Raw genomic sequence first — 15209 nt, forward strand, 5'->3', positions numbered from 1 at the left:
TCCACAATACTCTGTCACCTGGTTGCAGATCTTGTACCCGTACCCTGAGGTCAACGTTTTCTTGTTTCTCCATCCTGCGGTAGCTTGGACCTTCTCATAGGCGGTCTTTAAACTTTTCCTTAGGCGATCCACATATCCTCTATGAGAAGTTACTGAGGGGTGATCTAGGGATGAGCCGATAAGGAGAATAGCCCGTAACATCATTCGCTGAACTATTATAGGCATGCACAATGGCAGTTATATGTTTACTCCAGTGCTGCTTCTGTTCTGAATTCAGAGCCACAAGCATAATTAGGAGAGTCTGATTGAATCTTTCTGGGTGAGGATCTCCCTGGGGATGGTACGGGGTGGTTCGTGACTTATGGATGCTCAGTAAATCGAACAGTCTTTTGATGAGGGGACCCTCAAAGTCTTTCCCTTGAACGGAGGGAATGCGTTGAGGCAGACCGTAGTGCACAAAGAACTTCTCTACTAGGATCTTAGCTACAGTGGATGCTTGTTGATCCTTTGTAGGAAAAGCCTGGGCGTATCTAGTGAAATGATCAGTCACTACCAGGATATCTCCCTGTCCACTCAGGTCAGGCTCCAAGCATAGGAAGTCAATGCACACCAGCGCCATGGGTCCATGGCTCATTGGGGCAGCTCGATGAGGCAGAGTTTTCCTTTGTATACATCTGATGCATGAGTGGCAGTAGCCCTCAACTTCAACCTGCATGCAAGGCCAATACAACCGGTCCCTCACCAAGTTAAAAGCCCTGTTGGGCCCTAAGTGGCCAAAGGTTGTGAGGAAAGGGCTTATTCTATAGCCCCTGCTTGACTGGGACTTGCTGGACTCATGTATTTAGTGTTTAGCTGGGTTAAGCGAGACTCATTTTTGTTGGCTAGCTGCACACCGGCTCCTCGAAAACCATTGGGTATTCCTCGTTTCCACTCTAGCAGCGTGTGGGAAGCCCCTATCTTGGGTCTAGCATCAATCACCCACGCTTTCCTGTCTGGGGACAACGTCTTCACTGCCTGGCTGATTTTTTTTCTTTATTCACTTAAGCCCCGGAAGATTTTACCCCCTTCCTGACCAGGGCCTATTTTGCGATTCGGCACTGCGTGACTTTAACGGACAATTGCGCGGTTGTGCGATGCTCTACCTAAACTAATTTGATGTCCTTTTTTTCCCACAAACAGAGCTTTCTTTTGGTGGTATTTGATCACCTGTGCAATTTTTTGATCATGCGCTATAAACAAAAAAAGAGCATCAATTTTTTCACATTTTTTTATATGAAATTCCCCCCAAAAAAATGTAAAAATCCAAATTTTTTAACATTTTCGGCCAATTTGTTTTATGCTACATATGTTTGGTAAAAAAAATCGCAAAAAGCGTATTTTGATTGGTTAGCGCAAAAGTTATCACGTTTACTAACAAAGGGAAAGATTTTTGTCATTTTTGTTGTTTTTTTTAACGCGTAATGGCGGCGATCTGCGATTTATTTTTTTTTGCGGTACTGCGACATTGCGGAGCACAGATCGGACCCTTGACTGACATTTTTGACACTTTTGGGGTTACCAGTGACATTACTACAGTAATCGGTGCTATAAATATGCACTGTTACTGTAAAATTACACTGGCAGTGAAGGGGTTAACTTCTTTTGAGAGGGAGGGGTTATGTGTGTCCCTAGGGGCGTGATTCTAACTGTGATTGGCTGTGGCTTGAGGTGTAGGAACAGTGATCAACAGTCCTACATAGTAGAACCGTATGATCACAGGGGAGAATGACAGGCGGCTTGTTTACATTAGCCGCCTGCCTTTCTCCCTCCACCCGACGATCGCGAGTGATCGGTGGACATCGGGTCCGCCGGTCACACGCGCGGGGGGTCCGTGACCGCGCGGGAGCGTGCCTCCGGCGGTACGCGCTCGCTCCCTAGACCCTCACAGGCTAGCGACGTAGTACTATGTCGCTTTGCCTGTGAGGGGCTGACCGCCGCAGTAAATAGTCGTGTGGCGGTCGGCAAGTGGTTAAGAAAGAAGAAAATGGTAGCACACCACCATGGAATCCATAGAAGAAAAGTTCTTTATTCACATGAGTGGTACAAGTTACAGCAGAGTAGGACAGTAGATGCGTTTCACATGACTGCTACGTGCTTGTTCACTAGGTAGTGAACAAGCACGTAGCAGTCATGTGAAACGCGTCTACTGTCCTACCCTGCTGTACCTTGTACTACTCATGTGAACAAAGAATTTTTCTTCATTGGATTCCGTGGTGGTGTGCGACCGTTTTCTTCTTTCATGTTTTCCTGGTGGTGAGTTGAGGTTCAGCACCCTCCTTGAATCGTGGACTTTGACTAGCCTGAGCGGTGTTCTCTCTCTTCATTGATTTTTTCTTTAGTCCACGTCTCCCCAGGGAGTTCAATTACCACACTAAACTCTGGTTGAGCGCCTTTCTTCAGCACACCACTGGGCCGCAGCAGTGGGGTCCATCTCGGTACAGTTAGGGGTGCTGTCTTGAGGTCTTGCTTGCAGAGTAACAGTAAAATCCCAGACGAGCCCCCATATGTAGCGCCACCCCCGTGGGAGCCGCTTGAGTAATGTTGATACCTCACTCTGCTTCCCAACCCATAAGAACAGACTCAACTCCACTCTCACACCTGATAATGTCTGGGTGTATACCTATAAATGACACAATGCAAATAGTTTTTTAACTCCTTAGTTCAGCTGTACTCAAGGAATAGACTTGGAAAGAGTATTATTCAACTAGTCCCTGGTTGAACAGCCAGGCTCAGTTAAAATAACCCTCAAGAACAGTGAATAAGCATTTAGAATAACAAGTAAATACATCAAATATACACAGTGTCTAGCAGTAGGTGAATGAATCTCTCAGGGGAACCCCGGCCCAGCCTATAATACTTGTATACTAATAAAAAAAATGAGGTAATCTAGATACCAGTAATGTGTCCCCTTTAGAGCAACAATATAGCAATGTTCTACTTGCAAGGCCTTGCTAAGATTTTCACCGGCAGTTGGAGCTCATGGAAATAGGATTCCCAATGTGGCACAATATGTGACAAGCAAGTCAGAACAGCTGATTCTGATTTGCAAAAGATCCTGTAACTGATCCAACTGAGAAGTGTCGGTGTTCAGTGTATTAAAGAGCTGTAGTGACTGGTGTTTGAATTCTGGGCAGGTGCCCCCTCACCGAATCCTGATTTCCACCAATGAGAGTCCTGGAAGAAGAGGCAATGGCAATCCTCCACACTACAGGCAGTCCCCGAGTTACGAACACCCGAGTTGCGAACGACTCGTACTTACGAACGGATGTCAATTTCGGTCACTTGTGCTCCACGCTGGTCACAGTTACCACTGAGCAGCCATCTTGCACCGCCAGACACATTACACACTGCAGTAGTGTATGTATTGCATGGCCACAAGAGCCCCAGGTAACATGACTGCACGCCCAGAAGCACCCAAAACATCCCACATCCTTGCACAGGCTGAAGTTGCACTTAAAAATGCACTGTTTCAACTTACAAACAAATTCGACTTAAGAACAAACCTACAGTCCCTATTGTGTTAGTAACCCGGGGACCGCCTGTATGTAACCCCGAGATGGCTGCACTCTGCTGTCTCAGTGAGTCTCGCCGACTCCACCTGATCAGTGATGCAGGGATGTCTGTGATGCAGAGATGAACATCAGTCCTGCCAGGGCTGAGTCTGTATGCAGATGGGCAGTGTGCAGTAGGCCACAGTCTGCTATCTCTCACTCTCTGTTCAGCAGACTGATGTGCACACGATGGATCCCAGGAAGCAAGATAACGTGGGCCTGTTCAGAAGATCCCTTTATAGTCTTTCCCACAATCCTCCTCAGGAGCCCAAGGCTTGCTGGGAAGTACAGTTCCTAAACAATTCAGCAGTGCAGTAATATCCTTGTAAGAGACTACAGCTCCCACAATGCATTTCATTCAGTCTCAGGAGTATAATACATTAAACCTGAGACCAACACTAGAGGTATACAGAGACAGTCTGACGGTGTAGAAAGTAAGTCTGCATTTTCAAAGAATGGCAGTCCGTTACATCCATAATGTAGTAAAATGTTAATTTTATTAAAGAGATGAGGTACTCACAAAGTGTAGAATAATGAAAGGCACATCAAACAAGCAGTGCTTCGCTTTAGCCGCTAAGCATGTGTGATGATGTCACTGGTGAGGCTCCACGCAATATATTTCGTCAAAACTGATGTCCTCAAGGAGCACAGGCCTGACACTGAACATGTATTAGAAATGTAGATATGTATTAGAAATTTGGTTGATCTGTACATACTGTATGTTCACATTTTTTTTTAATCCATTCATTGTAACAAGGCCACAAAATGAAGAAATGTGCTACTAAATCCAGTCACATTTGAGCAGTCACTTCTCTAGTGCAGGATTAGACATTAAAAGGGAGCTTTAATTTGTTTCGGATAGTACAGACACATCATTTTTATTTGCATTTTAGGCTAGGTTCACATTCATGCACTTTCTGTGCAGCCGCGTTTGAGTGGGCACAACAACTTATTTATTTTTTTAATTTGACTGGGCTGGTGTACTTGCAGGAAACGCAGGGAAAATGTCCCTGTACCTTTTCTAAAATCGCAGCTGCACAGAAACCGCATGATTCTATGTTTTTTTTCCAACCCCAATGTCCAGTCCAATGCGTGGGGGATGCCATTAAGAATTAATGGCAACCCCACACATCTGCTTATAGCGGCGCATTTTTGCAGCGGATGCAGGAAAGTGTGCAATTATACATGAAAGCCAAATTATTATTTCTTTTTGTTCAATGTAATAGTTGTGGCCTTCTTAGAAGTAAATTTGTGCTAGACTACAGTATGATAGAAACGGAATGGTGGATTATTCACTTTAATACTTTACAATGCTCTGAAGCCAGTAATTCATCAATAAAGAATAATGCTAATATTTATTCACTCAATGGATGTAGTGAGTGCTATTGCTTAAAATGTTCAATAGCAATGGTAAGGAGGTATCGTCTAGTAAGCAAACAGCCTAGAAGCTGCCATCTGCTGTTATGTTTCTGTTCAGAGACTGTTGGCACACACTTTGTGCATGACTGCCCTTACTTGTTATGCAATTATGAGTGATTCCATCTGATAGTATTTAGAGACACTAGCTCTGTTAACAATCAGAAATTTGCTTTTACAAATGTTAATAGTTGCCTGATAATCGGTGCAGATTATTATCTTTAAATCCATGGAAGTAGTCTGCTATGTTCAGCTGTGCTTAAGGTTAGTCATACTAAGGATTGCTGTTTTTTTTTATGTATTTTAGGTACTACAGTGCAACAATTCTGCAGATGTCAGGTGTGGATAATGACAGACTTGCTATCTGGCTTGCATCTATTACAGCATTTACAAACTTTAGCTTCACGCTTGTTGGTGTTTGGCTTGTAGAGAAAGTTGGTCGAAGAAAACTCACACTTGGAAGTCTTACAGGTATGTGGATAGTGTGGCATTTATTTGTGTATAATAAATTATCAGACTCAGTCTTGTAGGTGATTTTTTTTTTTTTTTTTTTGTTATAATGTCACACAAAATGAAGTTAATTTAGTATATTTTCCAAAACATATAGCCCCCTATGCGTGATGCACAAAATTGGAAGAAAGGTTGTTATGGTATCCAAGTGGGTACATACTGTAGATCTCCATGAGAGTTTGGGTACAAGGGCCCTTTCACAGTGATGCACTTTTGATGCATTCCCATTGACTTACAATAAAAGGTGCCTTTTTTGTGCACTTTTGAAAAACAGCTGATGTGCTGCATTTTGAAAAGTCTTGCATACTGCGTATTTTAGGGATGCACCGAAATTTCGGCCACCGAAATTATCGTCCGAAAATGAGCCTAACAGTGCCGAAAATAAATATGGTCGCCGTGGGGAAGGAGGAGGGCGCAGCGCAGGGCAGGTTTTAAAAGTCTGCCTCTTAATGACATCCCTACTACGATCTGTGCATTATGAATGGACATACCAGGCGGGGGGGGGGGGGGCGGGGCAGGGCGAGCGGCCGCTATAGATAGAACTATGTGAATTATCCTTGTCAGCTCAGCACGTCTATGTGTGAATGAGAACAGAACTGAGCTGACACCGGGCGGGGGGGGCGGGCGGAGCGGGCGGAGCGGCCGCTTTTAGCTGTAACTATGTGAGAGCTTCACTTCACTGTCAGGCATGTATCTCCGCTGACAAGGAAGTGAAGCTCTCACATAGTTACAGCTAATAGCGGCCGCTCCACCCGGTGTCAGCTCAGTTCTATTCTCATTCACACATAGACGTGCTGAGCTGACAGTGAAGGATCACATTAGTTCTATCTATAGCGGCCGCTCGCCCCGCCCCCCCGCCTGGTATGTCCATTCATAATGCACAGATCGTAGTAGAGACGTCATTGAGAGGCGGTGCCGCCGGCCAGAGGCGGGACTTTTGAATGCAGGACACCCGAGGAGGGGGACGCTGAGGCAGTGGGGGGGGGGGGAGCTGAGGCAGCTTACCAATGGTATTTGTATTATGAAGCATGAGGGGTTAATGTATTGTCACTGCAGGTCACTCATCTATTAGTGACCGACCAGTGGCAGGTAATTATAGGGCTGGGCGATAAAACGATACCGATATGTATCGCGATAGTCACGTGATCGATAGCAATAAAAAAATTGAACGATAAAACGTTCGATATACTACACACACCCTGGGGCTCCAGCCAGCTCGTAGTCCGCCGCACAGGAACCGAACTCCCCAGTAACGGACCACCGACGCGCCTGGATGTGACGTCAGCTGCGGGCGGTGCATCTGTACAGGGGCTGCGGCGCGCTGTGATAGGTACAGAGAACTCCCCGGCCTGGATGTGACGTCAGTCAGCTGCCGGGAGAGGAAGCGGGCGGTGCGTCTGTACAGGCCAGGGGCTGTGATAGGATAGGTACTATCCTATCACAGCCCCTGGCCTGTACAGACGCACCGCCCGCTTCCTCTCCCGGCAGCTGATGTCACATCCAGGCCGGGGAGTTCTCTGTCACTGCTCTCTGCTCAGTGAAGTCAGAAGAGATCAGGTGATCGCTCGGTTCTCGGTATTAAGAGCCAGTGAGTTACAGCTGCAGCATCCGATCGATGCTGCAGCCACATAGGGGACTATGCATGTTAGTTCTTTTGTAAAGCCGCACTTCTCTTTTAAACAGAAGCGGAGTCCCTATTATACAGCCTGGACCAAGGAGCCAGCATCATCCCCAAGTATAAAGGAAGAGTTTGAAGGCAAGTGCAGTTGGTTAACCCCATTGCAATTTTAAGACCTGGGTTCAATTTATCTTCATGTCCTTCCAATTTCTGCAAAGGTTTCCCCTGGGACCTTTCAAAATCATAGGTGGATTGGCCTTTTCCCAAATCAGCCCTACAGTCTATGAGAGCAAGGTGTTCTCGAGTTCCTTCACAGGGGTATTTGTCCTGCAGTGCACTTCGATCAGCATCAAGCTTCTTTTGCATTCTCACAGACTTAAGCCCTGTACACATGACCTGAATGCTGGGCAACATCGGCTGGTTCGATAAAAACTGGCCAACAGTCAGTCCGTCTGTAAGGCAGCCAGATTCGACGGCTTCTATCAGATCAGCATGCTGGAAAATCAGCAGCCAACCAGCCCCCAATCAGCGCTCTCAGTGCTGATCACAGTGTTCTGGTGGGGGGGGGGGGGGGGGGTTGTCCCTCTTAGGGAACACAACAGCGGGTACACACAAAATATATCACAGCGCACCGCAGCCCCTGTACAGACGCACCGCCCGCAGCTGACGTCACATCCAGGCGCGGCGGTGGTCCGTCAGAGTCAGAGTGTCAGACACACATATACAGCGCTTCTCCTCCTCAGTCCTCCCTCCACACAGTGAGCTCTCCTCCCTCCCCGCCCAGCCCTAGTTGCTAGGTTACCAAAAGGAAGGTTAAGTTTAAAATAAAAATGTTTAAATGTAACATTTTTCTCCTGGTCCTTATTTTAAATGGGTAATAAAAAATATCAATAATTATCGATATCGACCGATATGAAACACTGATATCGTGATACAGTTTTCAGCCATATCGCCCAGCCCTAGGTAATTAACCCTTTTTTGCTGCATTAGTGCAACCAGTATCAGTGTTAATTAACACTGGTTGCACTAATGCAGCACAAAGGGGTTAATTGCCTGCCACTGGTCGATCACTAATAGATGAGTGACCAGCAGTGACAATACATTAACCCCTCATGCTTCATAATACAAATACCATTGGTAATTAAATTAACCTATTGCCAACCCATCACAGTACATATACTGTGACAGGGTGGCAGCGACAGGTGTACGTCGCTGCCTGTTTTTGGTGTATGCCCCTCTTCTATCCATTTCAAATTTTTTTGGGGGAAAAAGTAATTTCTCTATCGCTCATTGACAGACGTAGTCTTCTTGATTCTCAAGAGCTGGGTTATGTTGTCTCCGCAGGAGTAGGACTAGGCAGAAAGACAAAACGTTCTGGCTCCACCTTAGGGGCAGTCCCTGAGGGTATATCCTCCCTCTCTCTGCTACAGGGAATCAGTTTTTTTCTGTCTAGTCAGGAGTAAGGACCTAAGCTCCTTGCTGGGATCTTTTTGGTCCTGGCAAGATTTTTTCTTTAGAAGAAATATTTTTTAGGTAGTTTTTTCTCCAGTGTTTTTCCTGTGAGATCTTCAAGCAAAAAACGCCGGACTGGGCGACACTAGTGGTCACCCCAGCCGGCCTACGAGCGCGCGCAGACCATTGCATTGCGCTTGGTCGGCCGCGACACATTCAAGTAAGTATGCGGGGCCGGGCGACGGGCTGGATGTTGAGATCCAGTGGTCACCCCGGTTTCTGCCTACGAGCGCGTGCAGACCAGAGCTCCGCGGAGAGGGTATTGTGAAGAGAGGGTGCCTGTCGGTTCGGTATGGTGAGTAAACGTTCCCTTTTTTCTTTCCTCGTTATGAGGCAGTATGAATTATGGGCCCCTCCATACATGGTCAGTATATATCTGACACTAAAAGTCCCCCTTGTAAATACAGTATGTGTTTGTGGGAAGTGGACTTGGTTTGAGAGCTAACACTCTACCCAGCAGACTGTAGCATTACAGCAGACATAGGAGGTATAATCCTACCTTATTTGTAGTGTATCTCCTGTAGATCTATCAATCGCCACTCAGCAGAGATGCAGGTGGATGTGCTGGGAAAAACGATTTCGGCGGTCCGCCGCCATTTTGCCGTAGACCAGGTGCATGCATGTCCTCAGGTCACGCCGGCCGCCATGTTTTTGGAGTCTAATGTCTCCTATATGGGGGCGGCCATGTTTCATGAGCCCAGCTACCTCGTGGAGAGCTGGGAACGCCGGAAGGCGTACACAGGGGGCGGAGCCACGTCCTTCTACCCGGGAAAAAGCAACAGCTCCTTCCAGTCTGTAAAGACAGACGCTGACTGCAGTTGGTTGGAAACTTCACTGCATCGGTTGGTGAGCCTTGGGGGTCCCTCTCTCTCTCTGTGGGATCGAGAAGCAGGTACTCTGAGGGGCGCTATTGCGCTAGGGGGAGACACATAAAAAAAAAAAAAAAATTAAAAAAAAAAAAAAAAGAGGTATTTTTTATTTAAAAAAAAAAAAAAAAAAGTTTTTTTGTGTTTTCTGGCAAAGGTGTCCTGAATTAACATGGACCCTGCCACTCATGTATCTCCTCCGGATCCCCTCGAGGGGTCTGCGGGATCCTCCAGCACCCCACTGACGATTAAATCATTGTCCGCTATTATGGAAGCTTGTGTCCCGGGTGGAAGTGGCTTGTCAGGGACAGGGCGCAAGTAAGCGACCCCCGCCTAACCCCTTATTATCTGAAACCTCGGATTCAGACTCTGAGCCTATTTCTGCAGTTGCAGGTACTTCATCTGGTATTGGTGTCTCGTGTACTGTCTTTTCAGACAGTGAGGAGGATGTTTCGGCATCAGCCATAGCCAGAGAGGAAGCGTTGGTAAACGCACTCATGGTATCTGTTCAAGAGACCTTAAGATTACAGGGTATTCCGTCAGAAATAGCTGAAACTGAAATCCCTTTTGGGACTAAAAACGCATCTAGTGGCGAAGGTTTTTCCATTGCCCAAATGTTTTGGCAATCCAATCAAAGAAGAATGGAGTCTGCCAAAACGCATTTCTACTATTTCTAAACGCATTAACAGGCGTTATCCGTTTGAGGAAACTCTCATTAAGAAATGGACAGAACCACCTGTGGTGGATTCACCAATTGCTAGATTGAATAAAGCCACGGTTATTCCTCTAGAAGACGCTCCGTCTTTTAAAGATCCAGTGGATCGCAAGATAGAAGCTATGTCTCGCACCATGTTTACCTTGATTGGATCAGCTTTCAGACCAATAATTGCTATTGGTCTGGTTTCGCAGGCTGTAACTGTATGGACCAAGTGGTTACGCCGGGACCTAGAAGAGGTCCCTCAGGCGGTATCAGATTTGTTGGAACAGATGATACAGGGGTTACAGTTTGTGTGTGATGCGGCGTTAGACGCCACTTCATTATTGGCGCGAGCATCTGTCTCAGCGGTGGTTCTCAAGCGTACACTGTGGCTAAAAGGTTGGTTAGCCGACCAAGGTTCCAAAAAAGCATTGGCTAATTTCCCCTTTTTAGGAGAGCGTCTATTTGGAGCCAACTTAGATGAGATCATTAAGGATCTCATCTACCGCAAAATTTTAAAGGTAAAGGAACTCGTCAAAGACGAGGGCCTTCTTTTTCTGCTCACAAGAGGTTTTTTTCGTCCCGCGGGTGAAAAAATTAAGTCCTCCAAAGCTCCTGCAGGAGGCGTCAGGGGTCGTTGGTCGGGCAAGCAAAAGCCCGCCCCCTCTAGACCTGAAGATAAACCGTCCAAAGCCTGAAGGTGCGCCCCCCACCCATAACTGGGGTGGGGGGACGTCTTCGCCGGTTCCCGGATCCATGGCTTTCCAGAATCCCGGACAGATGGGTTTGCGAAGTCATAAGGTCAGGGTACAAGATCGAGTTTCGATCTCTCCCACCGGCGCGATTCTTCCCTTCCAATAGCCGACTATCCCCGGATCGTTTAGACGATCTGTGGAGAGCAGTCACAGATTTACTACAACAAGGAGTGGTAGTCCACGTTCCTTGGACAGAACGCTTTCAGGGGTTTTTATTCAAACCTATTTACAATACCCAGGAAAGAGGGCAAAGTGCGTCCAATTCTGGACTTAAGGGCACTCAATTCTTTTGTCTACATAAGAAGATTCAGAATGGAGTCCATTCGCACAGTAGCAGCCTTCCTGCATCCAGGGGATGTCCTAGCGTCCATAGACATCTAGGACGCATATCTTCACATTCCCATTTTCGCAGGACATCAGCGGTTTCTACGTTTTTCCGTAGAAGAGAACCACTATCAGTTTGTGGCGTTACCTTTCGGTCTCGCCACGGCTCCGCGGGTCTTCACGAAGGTGTTGGCCCCAATGTTGGCACTTCTGCGCCAAAGAGGCATATCGATTCTAGGTTACCTAGACGATCTTCTGCTTCATGCAGAGTCTCCTCAGACCTTGCTACAAAACATAGAAATTACTATGATTTCTTTACAGGAATTCGGGTGGCTGGTGAACCAGCAAAAGTCATTTCTGGTTCCCACCCAGAGGCTCGAATATCTGGGTCTAATTCTAGACACAGTCAGGACAAGAGTTTTTCTTCCGGTAGGGAAACTCCGAAAGATTCAATCAGCAGTCCACCAACAGCTGGTCTTCCCTTCGGACTTGCATGAGGGGTCTGGGGTTGATGGTGGCTTCCTTCGAAGCAGTCCCATTTGCCCAGTCCCATACCCGAATTCTTCAGCAAGAGATTCCTCTCAGATGGAATCGGAATCCGGAATCCCTGGACAATCAGATCCGATTGAGCAAACAGACCAGAGAGTCTCTGGTCTGGTGGCTTCGGTCTCCGATGCTCAACCAGGGAAAGTCATTTCTGCCAATATATTGGACGACAGTGACCACGGATGCCAGTCTATCCGGATGGGGAGGAATTCTCGGTCAGTTATCTGTCCAGGGACTTTGGTCCCCGGAAGAATCCAGGTTACCGATAAATGTATTGGAACTGAGAGCGATCAGACTTTGTCTGATTCACTGGACCGAGCAGCTCCAGGGCAGCCCGGTTTGGATCCAGTCGGACAACGCCACAGCCGTGGCTTATGTCAATCACCAGGGGGGCACCAAGAGTGTCCGAGCGGCCAAAGAAGTGGCTTGCATTCTTCGCTGGGCGGAACGATTTGTTCCAGCAATCTCTGCGGTGTTCATTCCGGGGGTGGAGAATTGGCAGGCAGATTATCTCAGCCGTCAGACTCTGGATCAGGGGGAATGGTCCCTCCATCCAGACGTTTTCCACCAGTTGTGCCTACGATGGGGCACCCCGGATATGGATCTGTTGGCATCTCGATTCAACAGGAAAGTTCAGAGATTCGTGGCTCGCTCCCGCGATCCTCTAGCAGAAACCGCAGACGCACTGATCGCCCCGTGGGGGCAATACCAGCTAATGTATGCCTTCCCTCCTCTTGGGTTACTGCCAAGACTTCTTCGCAAGATAGAGGAGGAAGGAATTCCAGTAATCCTGGCAGCTCCGGACTGGCCTCGTCGAGCTTGTTACGCCGACTTGGTCAGACTGATGGCGGACGTCCCGTGGAGACTTCCTCTCAGGGAGGATCTACTGTCTCAGGGACCGATCTTCCATCCTGCTTTACGATCGCTGGTTTTAAACGGCCTGGTTATTGAGACCCAGGTGCTGAAGGACAAGGAATTGTCAGCTTCAGTTATTCCTACTCTAGTTAAAACAAGGAAAGCGACTTCCAGAAAGATTATCATTGTACATGGAAGTCTTATATTGTGTGATGTGAATCCCTTGGGTTCCATCTACATCTTTATTCGGTAGTCCGAATATTGGCTTTCTGCAACAGGGAGTTGAGCAGAAGCTGGCCTTGAGTGTTATCAAGGGTCTGGTTTCAGCATTTGCTATCTTCTTTCAGAAGCTTTTGTCTACTCATTCCTTGGTGCGGAATTTCATCCAGGGGGTGCGACACCTGGCTCTGCCAGTGCACGCGCCGTTACCATCCTGGGATCTTAATTTGGTGCGGTCGGTTCTTCAGACACCTCCCTTTGAAAATATCAGGGAGATTCCCTTGCCTACTTTATCCCAGAAGGTGGTCTTCTTGGTGGCTATCACTTCTGCACGCAGGGTGTCAGAACTGGCTGCATTATCCTGTTGTTCCCCAGATCTGGTGGTTCATAGGGATAAGGTTGTTCTTCATCCGAATCCATCCTTCCTTCTAAGGTGGTTTCAAAGTTTCATTGAATAAGGACAGTGTATTGTCCTTCCTATGTCCTTAGCCCAATCATCCTCGAGAATTTGCATGGCATTCCGTGGATGTAGTTCGGGCGATCAGGATATACTTGAATACTACGGATTCAATTTGTAAGACGGATTCACTGTTTGTGATCACGGATGGCCCTAAGAAGGGGTTGCCTGTTCTGCTGCGACCATCTTTAGATGGATCAGACAGACGGTGGTATAGGCTTATTTTATCTAAGGGTCGGGATCCCCCGTTCCCTGTTAAGGCGCATTCTACTCGGGCGCTTAGAGTTTCCTGGACCTTCCGCCATCAGGCGTCAGTGGTTCAGGTTTTCAAGGCGACTGTTTTAGTAGTCGGTTCATACCTTTACAATATTGTATAAGGTTTATGTGATGGCATCGTCAGATGCCTCTTCTGGCCGCAAGGTTCCTGCAGGCCACTGTTTGAGGAGACTGTTGGTCTACCTCGAGGATTTGTGGGGTAGGTCTCATCTGTTTTCTCGATGAGTCCTTTGATACTTCTGGTTGGCTCCGGTTGGGCCTTCTAGATTGGATTTTGATTCTGTCAATCCCACCCCTCATTTTGTGGCACTGCTTCTGGATATCCCAGCTCTTGAGAATCAAGAAGACTACGTCTGTCAATGAGCGATAGAGAAAAATGGATTTTTGTAAGATCTTACCGTAAAATCCTTTTCTCTTAAGCTCATTGACAGACGTAGTACCCGCCCCTCTATCATTGAGTTGGGTTGGGTTAAATTCTCTGTACTGCTTTAAAACAGAACTGATTCCCTGTAGCAGAGAGAGGGAGGATATACCCTCAGGGACTGCCCCTAAGGTGGAGCCAGAACGTTTTGTCTTTCTGCCTAGTCCTACTCCTGCGGAGACAACATAACCCAGCTCTTGAGAATCAAGAAGACTACGTCTGTCAATGAGCTTAAGAGAAAAGGATTTTACGGTAAGATCTTACAAAAATCCATTTTTTCGGTTTCGGTTTTCGGCCAAGGGCATCCTGCATTTTCGGTTTCGGTTTCGGCCCAAAATTTTCATTTCGGTGCATACCTAGCGTATTTTGTTAGTGTAAAGATTTGCAAAGGTTTTAATGTGGAATTGTTTTCATGTGCTTTTGTCGCTCTGGAAAAGTGCCACAAAAGCGCATCAGTGTGAAAGGGGCCTAAGAATTGTAAATCTTGTAGGAATTTATATTTACACGATCCGGAAATTTCTCCTGACATTAGAGTGCTATGCATAACTATCCCGGACCCCCTTGATTTTTCCACACGTTGGAAACATGGAATGAAGAGGAATTTCATTGGAATTGTTAAAATTGGTTTACCCAACACATTTAAACATTGAACATGAAAAAATGTTTTTGTTGTGACACAAAAGTTAAAGCTGAGTTCTCTATTCAGAATATATTTTAGACATTTGTACATTTGTGTTCCTTTTAGGGTATTGTACTTCATTTTAATAGTTTGTGTCAGTGTCCCAAAAAGCTTCATCATATGTTGCTTTCTCTCATTCAAAAGGCATTTTCTTCCTGTCATAGACTCATAGGGACTTGGCACTTCAGCCTGCTTCCTATGGACTGTGTATCCAGTCTTCTTAACACCCCTCAATAGTTCAAACCTGGCATTGCTCGCATCCCCACATAGTCCCTGCCTGTAGGATCTTAGCTTTGAATGTAGGTATGGCATCTCCTACTTCTTACATCACAGCACTCCCTTATTGTCATTTTCCATCCTACTTTTCTGCCCATCTCTTCCCAGCTGAAATGATCCATGTCCTAAAGCTCTCTAACAGCTCTTAGTAAAGTTGCAGTATAGTATTCTTGCTGCCCATTTTCCCCCCGC

At 46.7% G+C, this 15209-nt stretch overlaps 1 protein-coding gene across 1 annotated transcript in view; it reads left to right on the forward strand.

The window, feature by feature from the left end:
• SLC2A13 (solute carrier family 2 member 13) overlaps window positions 1–15209 on the forward strand; it is a 421105-nt gene that overhangs the window by 352287 nt on the left and 53609 nt on the right. Inside the window, exon 5 of the mRNA XM_082254444.1 lies at window positions 5314–5477. Coding sequence (XP_082110570.1) covers window positions 5314–5477 — 164 coding nt within the window. The remainder of the gene's footprint in view (window positions 1–5313; window positions 5478–15209) is intronic.

This window comes from Pelophylax lessonae (assembly GCF_965119305.1).
Source record: "Pelophylax lessonae genome assembly, chromosome: 4".
Taxonomy (NCBI): Eukaryota; Metazoa; Chordata; class Amphibia; order Anura; family Ranidae; genus Pelophylax; species Pelophylax lessonae.